Raw genomic sequence first — 16,040 nt, forward strand, 5'->3', positions numbered from 1 at the left:
AGGACAAAAGGCTGGAAAAATAAATGGAAATAATAAATAGGCTTGAGGTTATATAGACTATCAACCTCTTAATTATTTAAACTTTCATATTCATTGTTGTACCAAATTTGCTGACGGACCCAATACAGTCGACGGACGTCCAAATATTTTTAAAGCCTAGAAACCTTAAAACATTGTAGACCTACAAACACTAAATAAATGAATTCTAGTAATAATAAGGAATAGGTGGTCATAATCTCGCGAGGCCAGAAGCAGACTTTCTATTGGAGCAGACGCGTGCTTCGCCCCTCCTTCCTCTGCCGTATCCATGGTAACACATTGTCGTGTGTGTCATCCCAAATCAAGATGGCTGAAGAGGAGAAAGCCTCGGCGGTGAGTGCATGCATGCATCTGGCGTTCAACACAAACCAATATTCCATAGTCTGAGGTTATAGGATATTTCTATTATGTGCATTCACTTTATTATAATAGAGCCCATGATTTATAGCCTCACTTTGTTATATAGCTGCTGCTATGCTGGCTAGCTACGTTAGGTTGTAAGTAGATTATAGCCAGCTGTCTGTTTATAATCTCTCTCCTTACAGGAGTGTGTAGCTACTAAGTATACAACATATCCATCTGTAACAGCAGTCAAAAAAGGTTTCATTATCTGGGGTTTGTAGCCTATGAAGTTAGTTGTTGTTTGTAAACGCTGGGTATACAGTATACAGACACATTTATGATGATGAGGTACTAAAGTTCCAAATAGCATATTTCCCCTCGATCAAACCCTTTAATGTATGTAAATATCAGTGGTGGAAAAAGTAAATGTCTTTACTCAAAAGTATCAATGCTGCAATATAGAAATACTGTTACAAGTAAAAGTCTGGAATTCAAAATGTACTTGAGTCCAAGTACAAAAGTATTGGCATCAAAAGTAAAACTATTCATTATGTAGAGTGTCCTACTTGAAAATAGCAGATCTCACAATGCGTCACATTGCAAGATGATGATGACTTGAAGTCCCTCATTCACAAACTACCTCCTATGATGTATCACTCAAGCATGCTTCTATACTGACTTCTACTTTTATAGCAATTATACCACTAGATTGCATCAATTAATAAAATCCTTAATGTAGGCCTATCTCTGGGACTGGGTATCCAACTATCCATGGATATATAGTTACATTTTGTACACTCTTGGAATACAAAATGAACACTCAGCCATACAATCACTTATGATCAGTGGTTACTTTGTGTGTGTATGTTTAAGGTTTTTATGAAGGTGTCGATCGTTACATTTGTGTTGGTTTATTTCAGCTTCCAGTTGCTACTGAGCCTAAGAAACGGCGTGCACCTAAAGGTATTGTCCTTCTGCAAGTAGCCTATATTTCTTTCTTTTTTCTATTTCTATCTCATTGTTACTATGTGCCCATTAGTTTTGCCAGGATTTCTATAACCTTATCGAGAACTACACTGAAGCTTAGATATTGTCTTCCAAGGGTATAGGATTAAAGACAATATTATGCAAAATCCTCATGTTCATCTTCCTCCATGTTACTACATCAGTGGGATGGGATGGCTTGTGTCTCAATGATCCTGCAGAGGGTGCCCTAAGCCTTCGTGGACAGCTATGAATATTTCTATCAGTAAATCCTGTCTCACAATATGGCATGTCTCTTTGCAGTCCTTCATATATTGTGCTGTCAGATTTAGTGAGAGAGTCTGTAATTTATTTCCTAAAATGAAACAAAATGTATTTCTATCTTAAAACTGAGGAGAACCAGACTAACTGATATATTTAGTAATGTTATGATGATATGTAAAGTAACTAAGGTAGGTAAAGTGATATTCTTTTGGTTAAAACCATAGACTGTAAAAAATATCGACGGTGGGAAGCCATTGGTTTCTATGCTGCGAAGATGACGCTTTTTTTGGTCCTTGTACGGGTGCCGCCATCATTGTAGAAATCAACGTTCTTTGGTAGAAAATGGTACCATCTCGAATGCTATTGGCTACCAACGGTCACATGCAACCGCAGGCCAGGGATACTTGGGAGAATGTGGTGTTTAGCTCGCCGAAAATAAAGCACACCAAGAAGAATCATCACAAGCCTATGATCACAAGCCCCTCCTACAGCATACCCTGCTTTAACATCAATTATAACATAAATTGGACCATATTTTCCCAAAATGCATATCATGGTGATTGAAACGAGGCTTTAAACTAGCGACAGGAACCATAAAGTATTTATGACAATGTTTAAGAAAATCAAATGTAAAAGTTCTGGGAATCCTATGGAGAACCTGCTTCATTTTAAATCCTGGCCTCCTGATTAAACGAAACGTTTTCCAAGGTTAAAGCTCTATATTATGATAGTAATCATATATCATAATCATAATTTCACTTGTTTATCCTTTATCCTCTTCTCTCTCCTGTTTGGATAAAATTGGTATCCCAGCATTTTTTTTCCCCTCCCTTCTCCTTTTTTAAAGCTAAAAAGCTATAGAGAGCGGGACACTCTCTATAGCTGAACAAATCGCTATAGCAATGCTCATTTACCCTACCTTTAATTGCTTTGTGAGCAGAACAAAAGATGCTATGCCGGTTATTACATTTTCAGTGTTTATTACATTTGTATTATAGTCAGCAAGTGCCATCATGTTCAGTTCATTTTATGTGCTATTACATTATGGTTATGGATCTGGGATTTACCGCCAACATTTGAACATTTAATCCGTTTTTTCACCATATTCTCCACGTGTCTTTTGACAACCAAGCATACCGCTCCTCTTTTCCTCTTCTTAGATGTTTGAATGGAAGGGAAAGGGGAGAATCTGTCTTAGCATTACCCAGATCATAACCAACAATGAAAGAAATCCACCATGTTTGGGAAATGGGATGTAATTTTTCACAGGGATATAGCCTATATTTGTGAGATTCCATGCTGTGCTTCTTCCTCGCCGCTTTCTATGCCTCTTTTATTGTCGCCAGAATGCATGTCACACATGTGTATCCCTGACTTTTCGACAAATCTGCCTGGCTTTGTATATGTGGACTTTGGTGTGCCACAGAGCCACAGCTGAAACGCAGAGACAAGAACATTATTGCTGTCTCAGCAGGAGCGAAGCGGATTAAGTCACTTCAAACGGGGCCATTCCGAATCTTGATGCGGCAAATATTTGCGAGAACCATGCAGCTTTTTCTACTCGGCGACGGAGAGGATTTTTGTCAGGGGTTTGGAACATGGCACAAGCTTCTGGTACTGGCTGTGCAACAGTGCAGGCTTGCTCTAAAGGGCTGGCAGATAAAAACAGAAAGGAGCTGCACTGGGTCGAGACCCATTTGTGGGTCACAGACACATTTTATGGTTCCCTTAATTTTTGTTTCCTAACTTTGGTTTTTAATTATTATTATTTCAAAACATTACCAAAAAAAGTAATTTCATTAATAAATAAAAGAAAAATCGAAGAAATTCCATAAACTAGAAAACAAATGTCTAAGAAGTAGTGGAAATAGCCGATCCACAAGCTCACAACGTGGCACAAAGCACCGCGTTGTGTGCTTGTAGATCTGCTGTTTTCACTAGTTTGGGTCCCGGCTGGAAAAACGTCTAATCTCTCTTTTGGGTCACAAGCTAAAAAGTTTGGGAACCACTGCTTTAGTGTAATTCACGTTGTCTTTGTATGCTAAGAGTTAAACAGCGATCTTGTGCAATATCGAACGCGGGCTCAAACCTTCATTTGAAATAGATTTGGGTCTTTTTTGTCACTTCAGAGAAAGGTACAGTAAAAGGTGCAAGATAACTCAATTTAGGATTATAAAAGAAGCTGACTTCTGAAGTGAAATATAATATCCTGCTAGACTGCTAGGCGAGACTTCTTAAGAGTTGTGTCATTATTCTTGGGGTTACTTTGCCCTTCTGAAGCCGTCTTTGTTCAACTTTTCAATAAGTGTGGTATAGACCTCTGCTCTGTCAGACTCACAAGAAGCACCCCATCTGCTAGAGACACGGTTGCCTCGGCAACAAGGAGAATAACTCGCGAATACCTGCACACAAATCTATAGACATTAGACAGTGAAAAGAAACTGGCTTTAGAAGGGCAAAGTAACCCTAAGAGCATGATACTGTATTTCAGTTCAGAGAAGCCGGCTATTATGATCCCGAATTGAGAGAGTTCTGTTGCTGATGTGATCATACAAGACGACTAAGATACTATGTGACTATAAACTATGTAATGTTTCCTCTAAATCTCAGTCTACTGTCTTTCGCCCAGTCCCAGAGCTTCCCATCCTAGAGAGAAGGAACTGGCTGATCCACCTGCACTACATACGCAAGGACTATGACACCTGTACGGTGAGAAATACCCTGTTTGTCCCTGACCTTGTGACCTTTCCACATGATCTTTCCCCCACACATTTCTTTCTGTATTATTTTCTTGTTGCAAACCAACATCACCCAGTACCGCATTGGAAGTTCATGTTGCAATCCTTCTGTCAAACCAGGCAATCATCAAAGAACAACTGCAAGAGACCCGTGGGATGTGTGAATATCCCATATATGTTCAAGGTAGGTCAACTGTGTTCTTCTAACTGGGGCCGCAGCTCTTATATTTAACGAATGCACCACATACACTAGAGCTGTCTTCCACCGAAACCACGCCTTCAGCATCCAAGCTTCCTAATGCATCATTACCCCTCCAAAATATGCTCTCCAGACCCCCTGCTGTGCCTCAGTTTTAATGTGTTTGGTTTAACTCCTCTTCATGCAGATGAAAAGCCCTTCATTTTCTCCTCTTTGTGTCGCCACAGCGCTAATCTTGCGTCTGGAGGGGAAGATCCAACAGAGCCTGGAGCTGTTCCAGAGCTGTGCTATCCTCAATCCCAGCAGTGCTGACAACCTTAAACAAGTGGCACGATCACTGTGAGTGCACTGTGTCTGTCCACACACACAGCAGCACGGGGCGCACAAACCATCTTTAATCATCTACTGTAACGAGGCCCGGCACACATGAAGAGGAAAAACACAGTGATGAAAAGAAAACTGTATGCCAATGAAAGCATTTTAGTTTAGTTTTAGTTCATGTTGCAAAATGACCCTATTCACCGCCACCGATGATTGTGTTTCACTGATGCATTAGATGAGTGGAGACAGTTGCCAAATATTTAGCCTGCTATGACTTGGGCTTGTTTCATCATTGCTGCATAATAATAAGCTGACTTATTGTCTAACTTTCTTCTTCCCACTAGTTTTCTGCTGGGAAAGCACAAGGCGGCAATTGAGGTCTATCATGAAGCTGCGAGGCTCAATGAGAAAGACTGGGTGAGGAAAAGAAATCAATCCTCTATTAGGCTGTGTACAATTTATCTGAGAAAATCAACAAGCCTCCTGGCATCTTTGCATTCTAAATGCGGGAGGGGAAATTGACCTCCACATGATGCCTTTGGAACACGAATGCCAGAGACACACGTTTTATTTTCACGTTTATACAAGAGCTTATCACTGGGAAAGGCATCAAGGTTTTAACAAGGCCACATCTACGTGGGCCAGATAGCTTTGTAAAACGTAACAGCTTTTTTTTTTTCTAGGCACACTGGGGGCTCGGTTACTATGTCAGTCACGTAATCACAGCATCCTTGTGTTACATGTTGCATCCCTCCTCTGTGACCTAATTAGGGCTGCAACTATTGATTATTCTATGGATAACCTTTTCGAGCAATCAGAAAATTAGCGTGCCGTGTAGAATGAACCGAAAACATTTCTTATTCTTTTTTTTTTAATAATCGTCTGAATCATTATTCTTATTAACCACAAGCCTTATTTTATACTTTATTGTTTACAACAGTGTCGCACAAAAATAGCGTGAAATTGTGTCATAGCCATAAAGACAGTTTTATATTGTTCTTAATTTACCCAGTACATTTCCCAGTTTAACAAAATGTTTACGGGTCCATTTGATTACATTTGTACCCGCTCAGATAAATGAACACTGTGGATTTTACTGTGTAGTAACAGGTGAGTGTGGGGATAATGCCTCCATTTCCCACGTACTAGCCCTTCTGTCGCTGATATGGCCTGCAGTTCGGAGTGCGTGACAGATTTTATTAACATAGCGTGCCAACCTCTTTATCATCTCCGAGACAATGGCAACATTATTCTCCCTAACATTGTGTGTGCAGTCGGGCATAACCTGGAATGGCAGCTCTATGTGTTGAACTGGTCAGACAGGACAGGTGATCACTCATGCAAATGGCAAAATGACATTGTATGCTATTACTTTATTGTTGATTCAAGATTCAAAAGGGTTTTCGGTGTCACTCGCTCATACAGGTGCTATACCACTGGTATTGATATGCGAATGACTGATACTAAAACGGTCCCCCTAAAACATAGTCGCCCCAGGGCAAATCCGGTGATATCCACCTGGTATTCCTAAACGTAACCTCTCCAACCATGCCTAAACCTAACCTTATTCTTAAACGTAACCTCTGTAAAAAGGTGCCAAAACCTAACCTTATTCAGAAACTTTACCTCAGTAAAACGATGCCTAACCGGCTAACCCTGAACTTATTTCTAACCTTATCCTCAGTAAAAACAAATGCAAGAATACAAGAACTGCTGGTCCGACGAAAAAATGGGGGCGAGTGTGTTTTGGGTCGAGCCTTCCGGTTACCGGTGTGGCCTGTTCCGTAAGACTGAGCTAACAGCAATTTGTTGGCAATTGTGTCTTTCCACAGGTTTTGTTAACAAGGATGATACTTGATTATGCATATAATACTTCACAGTTATGTGAAGTATTTCCCCTCTCACAGTTACATTATGTAGCCATAATCTATAGTCCTATTATATAGTATACTAGAAGCTCGGCCGCCCGAAGGGAGCGATGTAAATAGGGAATGAATGCCCCGCCCTTTAATGCAAACCTGTTGTCATAGGACCTGTTTTGACCATCTGTTTGCCCGTGTCCATTTATGCACATATATGGAGATATCTGTCTGTCTGCGTCCATTTTATGCCCATATATGGAGATCTCTGTATCTGTCGGGCGGGCGGCCGAGCGTCTAGTCGGGGACCGGCATACTCAGGAACGATGTAAATAGGGAATGAATGCCCCACCCTTTAATGCAAACTCCATTATACCTGTTGTCATAGGACCTGTTTTGACCATCTGTTTGCCTGTGTCCATTTATGCCCATATATGGAGATATCTGTCTGTCTGCAACCATTTTATGCCCATATATGGAGATCTCTGTATCTGTCTGTCGGGCGGCCGAGCGTCTAGTCGGGGACCGGCATACTCAGGAACAATGTAAATAGGGAATGAATGCCCCACCCTTTAATGCAAACCCCATTATACCTGTTGTCATATGACCCATTTTGACCATCTGTTTGCCTGTGTCCATTTATGCCCATATATGGAGATATCTGTATCTGTCTGTCTGTCTGTCTGCGTCCATTTTATGTCCATATTTGGAGATCTCTGCAGATACAGTTCTGGGTCCATTTTATGCCCATATATGGAGATATCTGTCTATCTGCGTCCATTTTATGCCCATATATGGAGATCTCTGTATCGGTCTGTCTGTGTCCCTTTTATGCCCGTATATGGAGATCTTTGTGATTCTGCGTCCATTTTATGCCCATATATGCCCATATATGGAGATATCTGTTTATCTGCGTCATTTTATGCCTATATATGAGATCTTTGTCGCTTTTTGTTTGTTTCTTCTTTAAGCAGAATACGCAGCTTGCTTAAATTTGCATCATTCAAGTCATCCTCCCAGTCCCACGCTTTGTTGCTGCAGCTTGTCTTATGTTTGTCTTTGTCTCTTTTATTTTATTTTTATTTTTTGGAGCGGGAGAGTTCAGCTTGAGTTTTTTTGGAGAACTTGTTTTTTGTCGGTCTTGTGCTGTTGATTTAGCTTGTCTTATGTTTGTCTCCTCCGTCTGCACCTCAGCCAACCCAGATCTCGACTACTGATCCTTGTTCTCTTCAGCAAAAGCTGTACAGTCATTTAAATATGCATCATCGATGTCCTCCCAGTCACACTCTTTGTTGCTTGTCTTATGTTTGTCTTCTCCTCCATCTGCTGATGACATTCAATACGTAACCATGGCATTTTTTGTTTACTCATGTGGTGTACGTGATGTCAGAGCCTTTATGAAGTGATGTCATAATGAGTCAGTGCTTGCGCCGATTTCCTCCGGAACAGCCTGATGTCAACAATCCGTTCCGCATACGGAGATTCCGAACGTTTCGCACCGGTTCGGGAAAACCGTGCATCGGGTCGGGTCGAGGCCCGGCACTGCACTCCGCGCCGCGGCGGGGAACGTGTGTGCCGAATCTGAAGCCGGTGGGGCGAACGGTTCTCGAGATATGCGGATTACATACACACACAAAAACACACACGCACGCAGAGACTTCTCGCATTTATTGTAAGATGAGTCCCTTTTTTTATGTGCAGTCCAAATGAGCCAATGCCTCAGGTATGATCTGACCCTTTTCCTTCCTACCACAGGAGATCAGCCACAATCTGGGCGTATGCTACTCCTTCCTGAAAGACTTTAAAAATGTGAGTATGCCGAGTTCATTGACATTATAAACACTGTTTAAAGGTCATCATGCCACAGTGGTTTTGACTGCAGTTCTCTCCGGCTCTCCTATAGGCTGAAGAGCATCTAAACATGGCTCTCCAGACGAACAAGCACGACCGGACCTTTATGATGCTGGGGAAGGTCCACCTGTTAGCCGGTGATACCGACAAAGCTATCGAAGTGTTTAAGAGTGCCGTGGAGTAAGTATAGAGCTTTGAACTATTTAAACTTTTTTTTTTTACACACAACCTCTTTCTTTCAGCGTCTCTCTTTCTGAATGTTTTTGAAAAAGGCACGTTTCTTTGTCATTTATGCTTTAACTTTTTTAATAGTTAAGAAAAAACCTTTGAAACCTCTTGATCTTCATGAGGAAATAGTGGTGTCATCCGCTGCAGTGCTGTAAATAAAGGAATGTCAGACAGTCACTATCTATATCGGGGTTCATTATGGCGCAAGGCCACGAGTCTCCTGGTGCGTTTAAATGAATTAATCAAGCACCCAAACCCCTGGTGTTGGTTTTAATGAGACATACCACTGAGAGTCTTTACACCCTCGTCTATTCCTCCCTCTTCTACTCTTCATCCCATTGTCTTCACCGTGGTATTTTTCTTTGAACCAGATCGTCTCCCCAACAACTCATAAATAAAACCCCACAGTTATGCTGAATCAAAGTTCGACTGAATAATCAGCCACTGAATTGCGTTGCAGTGTAATGACATGCATAGTTAGTCAAATTCTTGTGCTATCTTCAGGTTCTCCCCGGAAAACACTGAAGTGCTGACTACTCTGGGTCTGCTGTTTTTACAGGTCTGTCAATTATCAGTCTCCTTTTCTGTCAATTATCATTCTCCTTTTGTCACAACATATTGTTGTGGTTGCCGGTGTTGTGCAAACATTAGTCATGGTGATGTTTCTGAGAAGAAGCTGTCATGATGTAGACATACTGTAAGCATTTGAACAGGAATTAGCAATTTAATTTCCTGTATGTCTGTTTCTCTCAGCTTGGGAAATACCAAAAAGCCTTCGAGCACCTTGGGAACGCGCTCACCTACGATCCAAACAACTACACGGTTAGTGTAACCCATATATGGGTGTGAAAGGGACACCGACAGACACTTGCACCATTCCCGAGTAGGCCAGGCACCGCTCTAGTATTAATTATTTTTTAGCTTGGTATCAAACGATCCAGACTCCTGGTGAATCATGACCATAAAACATTTGATTTTGTTTCAACAAATATTTGAATATTTAAATGATATACTATAATAAATACCCTTTTTCCCCCCCTCATTTTGTTTTGTCACAGAATCAATTACGGTTGTGAAAAACTGCCACTGCCAGCATTGTGAATGCTGGCAGTGGCGGATAGACAATGTTTTAACTCAGTTAAAGGGTTAAGTAGAATCCTCAGGAAATCATTGTAGGCCACTTTAAGCCTTCGCATGCTACCATTCTTGCATGTGGAGTTTCAAAGTGACATCCTCTCTAATGTTCTATTTACTCCTAGGCCATCCTGGCTGCAGGCAGTATGATGCAGACCCATGGAGACTTTGATGTGGCCATGAACAAGTACCGTGTGGCAGCCTGCGCTGTGCCCGAGAGCCCCCCTCTCTGGAATAACATTGGAATGTGCTTCTTTGGCAAGAAGAAATATGTAGCTGTGAGTAATAGTGTTCACTTCATTCATCTAGGACCCCGTGGAAGTGGTCCCGTGATAAACATTCAAAGCTGCAAAAAGAAAATACAGCCATCCTCAATCATAGCAGTATGCCAGAGAGACGCCGCCAAAGAAGACGCTTTCCCTTGCTTCAGCATTATTTGTCATGTGGCTGTTGTCCTATGGCTAAACCTCAACCGAAATTAACCGAAAGTATATCAAAACCGGTATTTAGATCCAATAACCAATAAAGTTTTATTTTTTAATCAGTATTAATTTGTATTTCTTATATATCAAAGAATTGACATAAAAGAATTCGAACATATTTTTTGTAATGAATTGATTGATTGAAGTTTGATTAACCACTTTATTACTTCATTGTACAATTGTGGCGTACAAAAATAGCCCATCTACAAGCTCACAACGTGTCGCGTCGCAAATTCACAATGCATGTGTGCTGCAGATCTGCTATTTTTACCGTATTCTTTCAATAAGCGTTCAGTACAGTAGTCATAATTGAGGCAGAAGTTTGAAATAATGGTGATAGTGATTTGAAGTCCTATCGCCCCAGCCCTGCATTGTGGACCAATACAGGGCATAACATATTATTGACCTCGCTGACTGCAGGTCCCTCTTATCTCCCTTCCCCTCCTCGCAGGCCATCAGCTGCCTGAAGAGGGCTCACTACCTGTCTCCGTTTGACTGGAAGATCCTGTTCAATCTGGGTCTGGTGCATTTGACCATGCAGCAATATGCCTCCGCCTTCCACTTCCTCAGTGCAGCCATCAGCCTCAACCCACGCATGGGAGAGCTGTACATGTTGCTGGCAGGTACCGACGTATCTTATCTAGACAGGGAGCCAATCGAACGCAAAAATAATGACAATTAGCCAGATGACCTGTTTCAGTGATTCTCAAACTTTGAAATTTGAAGGTGTCCCCTTAACTTTGACAGTGTACAAATGGAACCATTTTTACACTGTCAAAGTTACAGTAAGGGTCAATTTAGACCCCCATAAAGGAACCCATAGAGTCCCTGAAATCCACTTTAAGAACCACTGACCCATTTGACTAAAATATTGTTATGTGACAAATGGATTGGCACATGTTTTTGTCTTTTACTATTTTACTATTTTAGCCTTTGTCGAAACCAAATATTATTATATTAAGCCACAGCCTAAAGGGGCCCCACCATGCTTTTCAAAATATATATTTTAAATAAATATTGGTCCATAATACGGTTTTATACAGGTTTTAGCCTAAACGACCACTCGGATATTGAAATTTCATGTTCTGTCTGTCTCTAATTCCAAGGTGTTTCAGATGCAATACCAAAATGCCCTTTGTTGGCAACGGGGTGCTATCTTTGGGCTAAAATTGGAACGATACAGAGAATATAAGACAACCCCGGTGAGAACCATGTAGAGTCAATCGTAATCTTCTCTGTATCGTTCCAAGTTTAGTACCACTTTACCTCATGGTTCCACCTCATATATATGTTACAGTTAGTTTGGGTAACTCAGTTAGATTGGGGTAGGAGCGCTTGTTTTTGTTCACCTGGATGTGGAAGAAGCTCATGTCCCAGTGGTAGAGCATTTGACTACATTAGTCCCACGCTGGTGAATGCTAACCTGGTGAATGCTTCTATGCCTAAACCTAACACTAACCCTAACCCTAACCCTTACCCTAAACCGGGGGTCAGCAACCCGTGGCTCTAGAGCCGCATGCGGCTCTTTAGCGCCACCCTAGTGGCTCCCTGGAGCTTTTTCAAAAATGTATGAAAATGGAAAAAGATGGGGGGAAAAAAAATTTTTTTGTTTTAACAATTTTTTTATCGTCACTGTCGGGCAGAAACCTTGTAACCTTGTATTCAAATTTGTATGTTTTTTTCACAAAGTAAAGCCCTGCTTCATCATACAAGACTGATGCACAAAAGTAGTGAAAACAGCCGATCTACAAGCACACAACGCCTCGCGGTGCGAGGCGTTGTGTGCTTGTAGATCTGCTGTTTTCACTAGTTTTGGACATACAAGGTTTCCACCCGACAACGGCGATATATAAGGCTTTTATAATTTTTTGCAGCTCCAGACAGATTTGTTTTGTTTTTTTTTTGGTCCAATATGGCTCTTTCAACATTTTGGGTTGCCGACCCCTGCCCTAAACCTAAACCTAACCCCAACCCCAAACCTAACCCTAACCCTAACCCCAGTAAAACTATGCCTAAACCTAACCCTAATCCTAACCCTAACCTCAGTAAAACTGTGCCTAAACCTAACCATAATCCTAAGCCTAACCTCAGTCAAATTATTCCTTGTTCACCTTGTGCACAAAAACGAGCGCTCCTCTTCTCAATCTAACTGAATCTCAAACTAACTGTGACATATATATAGTCTCAATAGAATATAGACCTCACACCAGTCCTCATTTCAGGAGAGAACCGTTCGGACACACTCACTCAGAAAATCATTGAAATGAAAGGCAAGGCTTAGAGTTAATGAATGTTTTTTTTGGGGGGGGGGGGCTGGAAGAGACACTGGGAAGACCAAAAAAGAAGAAAAAATAAATAAAAATGTGAAATTCATGGTGGGGCCCCTTTAACCAGGGTTCAGGTGCCACTTAACCCACTAGCAAGCTGCATGAAACAAGTCAGAACTAACCTCCCAGATCAGTTTGCTGAAATACAGTATGGATGTTCTTAGCTAACATGTTGTTTTACAGTGTTCACACTGCAACGGAAAACAAGACACCTCTGATGTTGGCTTTGTTAGAAATGATTCTGTTTAATTTAATTCCTGTCTTGCTCTCACTCTCACCAGTTGCCTTGACCAATCTGGATGACGTAGAGAATGCCACCAGATCCTATGAACAAGCAGTGGCTCTGGACGAGTGAGTCTCTTCCATTTGACCTTGAATATTGTTTTAAAAAAAGGCTTTTTATACCATTCTGCTGAGCTGGCCGAGTCATCATTGTGATGTCAGAACAGGTCAGCTATATCCATACCTGGAGTCCATGAGGTCAGATGTAGATGTATTGGCCAGCTCCATGTATGGCTATGGAGCGGGACACGCGCACAGGAACTGGAGGTTTTCATAGTAAATGTGACCTACGGTCGCAATAATGGACTGAAGACCCAGACACATTAGGCTTCTACCTTCGCTAGTAAGGACAGTCTGTATTTGTGAATCCGTTGAGAAAGTTACTATACTGTGTGCCAAATGCAGATTGCAATTAATGCCACTCATTTTGAGTAGCGTTTCAACTTCCTCAGTGTTTGAAATTGAAAGGCCTGTCTGGACGCAAAATGTGTCTTGTTCCATCATTTGTTTATAAGCTGGGTGAAAAAAAAAAAAAAAAAACATTTCACATAATTCCTTCCCTGGAATGAGGAAACAGTTTTACTCAAATGTGCATGCATGCTAAATTACTTACCGGTACATGGCATTGTATGTCTCGTGAAGGAAAGAGCAGTTCCATTTCCATTTGGACATTGGAGAGTTATTTTGATGCATGAAGACATGGAATCATACCAAGCCATGTGTATTAATGCCAGGTGTAAAGGAGGCCTCAGAGGTTATAATATGACTTATTGATTGTCTTCGTTACCCCGACTGACTCTTATCCGACAGGTCCAACCCACTGGTCAACCTGAACTTTGCCATCCTGCTCTACAACCACGGGGACAAGAAGAGAGCCCTGGAACAGTACCAGGAGATGGAGACCAAAGTCAACATTCTCAGAGACTCTAGTAGCAATGTGGAGTTTGATCCCGAGGTGCTGTAATCCAAATGTTTATTGTTTAGATTCTTTACATAAAATGAGATAGATAGATACCTTAGTCGCCCAGTGGCGGCACAGCAGTTAAGGTTACAAAATTACTGGTAAAGAGCATTAAGTACTGATGCATACTGTAAGTACTGTTGCATAAAAGTACTGTTGTGTACAGCAATACATGGCAAAAGAAAAATAAGAAGAAGAAGCTTCAACAATACAGAGCAACGGTAAACAGAAGTAAAAGCTTCAAAAGTGCTTCTTAAGTGTCTCACCGTCATGTGTCCAGTAGATGTGAGGCGTTTATAATGTTGTTGACAGTCCTTTGCCAGCCTTTTAGAAATCAGTTCTTAATCTTTATTCTGGCTGTTTTTTCACTGACAGCTGATAGACATGGCTCAGAAGATGGGGGCTACCCTGCAGGTGGCAGAGAGTCTGGTGTGGAACAAACCAGCCAAGGATTCCAAGTCCAAACCACATTCAGCAGCTGTCGCCAAAACTCCTGGTGCCCCCCTTGGGACCAACCAGGCCCTGGGCCAGGCCATGTCTTCTGCTGCAAGCTACAACAAGATCATCCACTTACCAAAAGGTGCAGGCCAGGGTTTTCCACCGCGGAGGAAAGTCTGTTAGTCGTTCTAAACTGGCCCGTGTGATCAGGTTTAGAAAAAAATCTAAAAAAGATGTGTTTTCCGGTGATTTGTTCCGGTCGGCATCGCATTGTTTTTATTCTCCCACATAATGCAAATCAATTAGTTTAGTCTCACTAGCCTCGTCACAAGTTAGAATAAAAGATGGACATATCAAAAGATTATTACACCAAAATAAATGAAATGATTATACCAAACTAAACACATTTTAAACTAGGGGAATCATTTTGGAGGTGCAAGTTCCGGTTGCTTGATGACGTAAAGTTATTTCCGCTCCGTCCGGATCAGAAACCCGAAAATGTTATTGATCGCAGGCTAAGGTATTCTAGGACTAACAACTGAATCCGTTAGCTACACAATACTATTTGAACTCTTCAATTTGTTTTGCAGACACGAGGTGGTTGTCTTTATTATCATCATGTAAAATGGCCCAACCCTAATGTTTCTGCCATACAGGAGCCCCATCTTTACCCCTGGAGCCAGAGTCTGATGTAGCTGGTGCTCCGAGCCCACCCAGCGAGGCCCCCTTTTCGCCTGAACCTAAGGAGTCGGACACACCCAAACCCAAAGCCTCCAGGAGTAAGTCTAAGATGGAAGAAGTGAATTAGTTGGGAACCTATCAATGTGACAGCTTTGCAATGCTCTCACACCACCGAAGCAAAGGAACAGTAATCCAGTTCTTCTGATTTTCTAGCTCACTGAATTATGAGTTTCAATTATGAAGCCTTGAGGTGCAGGGCTTTCATTTTAGATCGATGTTGCTCTGCAGTTTAATATCTTACACTGGATTTTTATGGCAGACAGAATGGCGCAGGGGTTCATGAATGTGTCATTGATTATCAAGGACAGTTTGAGAAGCTGAAAAGATCCTCTTGCATATACTGTAGAATATGAATATAGATGTTTATTACTTTTTGAACCAAAGCTGTGTTGTTGCTGCATTTCAGTTACATTCATGATAATATGACAATCACTGGTAACCTCTAAGCACAGGGATGGGTTTTAAAGTTGTTTCATTAGAGGCAACCTTACAACTTGACACTTTGTATAATAGCGCTCTTTTTTGAGAATTGTTGACTGTAAATAGTGGTGCTTGCTTTGTGCTCTTATTATGTAGATAAATGTTATGAGGTATGTCATTAATCATTATTATGATGAATTAAAGGGTCATATATGAAGGCAGTCACTTCAGACTTCACTTATTTTCAACTAAAGTTTGACTGATAAAAGTTGTTAATTATAATGTTTACTACAATAAAGTGTATTCAAGGATTAAATTGTGACTATGGTTAAATCTTATAGGCCTGCATGTGTTGTTAGCTGTGGCTTAATCTTATTAACATATTACATATTATATTACAAACAATATATTACAAGAAATTCCCCAAAAA

At 41.1% G+C, this 16,040-nt stretch overlaps 1 protein-coding gene across 1 annotated transcript; it reads left to right on the forward strand.

Annotated features, from left to right (window-relative positions):
• Nucleotides 1-345: 345 nt before the first annotated feature.
• Nucleotides 346-15,257, forward strand: bbs4 (Bardet-Biedl syndrome 4; the record flags this gene model as incomplete). The annotated part of the gene is made up of 16 exons (XM_080730358.1): nt 346-372; nt 1,302-1,344; nt 4,259-4,338; nt 4,488-4,551; nt 4,794-4,905; nt 5,232-5,304; nt 8,502-8,555; nt 8,650-8,777; nt 9,330-9,384; nt 9,579-9,647; nt 10,085-10,237; nt 10,893-11,064; nt 13,050-13,119; nt 13,861-14,005; nt 14,387-14,603; nt 15,109-15,257. The coding sequence occupies 16 exons, from the start codon at nt 346-348 to the stop codon at nt 15,255-15,257; spliced, it is 1,611 nt and encodes a 536-aa protein (XP_080586484.1).
• Between the last annotated feature and the right edge of the window lie 783 nt (nt 15,258-16,040).

The sequence above is a fragment of the Nannobrachium achirus genome (genome assembly GCF_963921795.1).
Source record: "Nannobrachium achirus genome assembly, chromosome: 7".
NCBI classification, from domain to species: Eukaryota; Metazoa; Chordata; class Actinopteri; order Myctophiformes; family Myctophidae; genus Nannobrachium; species Nannobrachium achirus.